The sequence below is a fragment of the Aulonocara stuartgranti genome, assembly GCF_965226115.1.
Source record: "Aulonocara stuartgranti genome assembly, chromosome: 20".
In the NCBI taxonomy this organism is placed as follows: domain Eukaryota; kingdom Metazoa; phylum Chordata; class Actinopteri; order Cichliformes; family Cichlidae; genus Aulonocara; species Aulonocara stuartgranti.
The window spans coordinates 37,607,501-37,610,000 of NC_138956.1; the positions used below are offsets into that span (position 1 = coordinate 37,607,501).

Genomic DNA, 2,500 nt, shown 5'->3' on the forward strand with positions numbered 1-2,500 from the left:
AACAGCAGAAAAAAACTGAACAATGAGAAAATAGAAAGCCAGCACAGGTCGCCCTGTGTTTGAAAGTGGCCTTAAAAGGGGAGGAGCTAAATCTTGTTGAAGACAGAGGATGAGAACCGCACTGATCACATCATCACAAACAGGAAGATTTGCACTCATGTGGACTTACGCTGTACTCCTGCTTGGTTTCGGAGCTGGACAAGGTGCTGGTGCTCTGGGCCGAGTCTTTGGAGTCTTGTTCCATGAGCTCCAGTCGAGGGGTCTCCGGGACCCCGCCGGACCCGACCGCAGGTGCCCGAGGATTCCCGGGACACTGAGGGCAGGGAGAGGGAAGGTTGACAGAGGAAGAAGTGGGAGGAAGACCTGTGAGGAGCACAGACTCGACAGCAACAATCATCCTGGAGCTGTGATGAGTCGGCAGCATCATCCCGCTTTGACCAAATATTCAAACACAAAGTAAAATGAATAAAAAGCATCTTTGTTAAACTCTTTTATGAAAGAAGAGAGGATGAAGGAGGAGAAGCGATTCTGCAGGCTGCAAACTGACAGCACCACCGCTACCCCACCCTGAGGTGGATGGATGTGTATCTGTGCAGCTTGTTGCATTGTCCCCTCCCTGCTGCCCCCTGCTGGTCGCTGAGTCAGTCGAGCCGTTAACGTTTTGCAGACTTTCATAAATCCAAATATCTTTTTCTGTATTCTAGAAGAAGATCAGCTGCATCTAAGCTCGCCGCGTGGACAACATGTTTTATGTTTTTAACGGCTGCACATTCCCGAGAGTTTACCCGAGACGTGCCGTGCTCCTGTTTGCGGCTCTGTCTGCGAGGCTTGCCGTGTGCGTGCGGCGTCCGGCCGGCCTGGAAGATGGTTCTGGGTCGAGGCGTCTGTCTCAAGCCCTGAGACGCTCCTGAAGACTTGTCCTGCAAAGAGACAAACACCAGACCAGTGTCCCCTCTGCTCTCGCCTAAATCACAGGGCGGTGAAAAGCTCCTACGCGAGAGTCGTACCGAGTCCCAGGTGCTTTCCTCGTCCTCGCGTCTCTTCCTGCTCCTCTTCCTGCTTCCCCTCGAGCACTGGTTACCATCTGTGGCGGGAAGACAACAGATGGACAGAAGGTGAGACAGATGGTCCGAGAGAAACTGAATATTTTCGCGGGACGGCGTCGCTGGGCAGACGGCTGCCAAAGTCAAAGAGCTTAAACGTGACGATTTGGGCAGTTCAACAGCTTCAAGAACAAACACAAAACCTCACACAGCAGAACATAAACATCTCAGTTAAGTGATTAAAAATGCACTAAATGTTTAATAAGTGAAGACGCAGACACGCTGCATCGCTCCGTCAGGCTCCAGGTTCTCGTGACTTTTAAAGAACTGAAGCAGAAACTTAATCTGAAGAAATGCAGCTCATCATCATCATCATCATCATCATCATCATGCTGACAGCAGGAAATCATCGCCGCAGCAGAAACATGAAGTGTAAGTCTGAGAAACGCGTGACCTCACTGGCAGCTGTAATCATTCACACATTTTCCCTTTTAATGTGAAGTTTCTGTCCGCAAACACACAGGAAGCCAGCGGACCTTCAAAATAAAGGTCTCACATGAAATAAGTGACGGCGTAAAGACGAGTGGCGTGAGTTACCCTGAGGCGAGGCAGCGTCTCCGTTCTGTTTGGGGCTGAAGGGTGAAGGCGGCTCGGCCGCAGTCAGGGGGCTGTTCTCATTGGTCAGTTCCACTCCGCTGTCATTCTCGGACAGGCCCTCAGCTGGAGGCGTGTCCCCGTTCACCGCTGCCTGGAGACAGAACAGAATCACAAACACTGTTATCTGAGATAGAGCCTCGGAGTGAGGCGGGACGCAGACGAGTGGCAGAGGCGCCCCACAGAGACGCCATCGCTCCATCAGCCCTCCACCCGGAGAGAAGAGAGAGATGATGGAGCTCCACAGAAAACATTTTATTTTACATTTCACTTCCTGTTACCTTTTACTCAGTTTGTCACTGTTATTACCTGAGACTTGGCTGCGGCGCACAGAGTCGATGCTTTCAGGAACCGTAAACGGTAAAAGTTTGGCCTAAAACCAGCGGGAGCGCCGGTGACCAGCAGATGATCAGCTGATCGTCTCCAGTGTCAGTTCTTAGTTTTTGGCCCTTACACGTCTTCTTCTCACATGTTTTTAAGGACATGCTGCACACAGAGATATCCCAGGTTTCCAGGTAACTGCTCTTTGGGAATCACCCTGTTCGTCTAAAAATACTAAACTGTGAGATTTTGACAGACTCTACTAACGAAACAGGAACAGACGATGTGTTGAAAATCTTTGCCCGTGTGTCTGTTATGTGCAGATGCCTTCATAATTAAATGAAAATAGTCCGGCACAAGATCAGCCAAATCAAAGGTTTTGTAAGACCTTCAGAAAGTCTGGCTCCTTGAAACGAGGGCTGGCTCAGGACTTCTGCACAGCACTGTGCTGCTTTGCATTGTTCCAATAAGCAACTTTTCCA

General features: G+C 50.2%; 1 protein-coding gene across 2 annotated transcripts in view; it reads right to left on the reverse strand.

Annotated features, from left to right (window-relative positions):
* The window catches only part of LOC309697834 (DNA (cytosine-5)-methyltransferase 3B-like), a 40,272-nt gene that overhangs the window by 20,466 nt on the left and 17,306 nt on the right, over positions 1–2,500 (reverse strand). For both annotated transcript variants that reach the window (XM_082520014.1, XM_082520013.1), the window contains exons 3-6: positions 1,641–1,791; positions 1,008–1,084; positions 786–920; positions 170–313 (exon numbers count right to left, since the gene is read on the reverse strand). In XM_082520014.1, the coding sequence (XP_082376140.1) occupies positions 170–313; positions 786–920; positions 1,008–1,084; positions 1,641–1,791 (507 nt within the window). The remainder of the gene's footprint in view (positions 1–169; positions 314–785; positions 921–1,007; positions 1,085–1,640; positions 1,792–2,500) is intronic.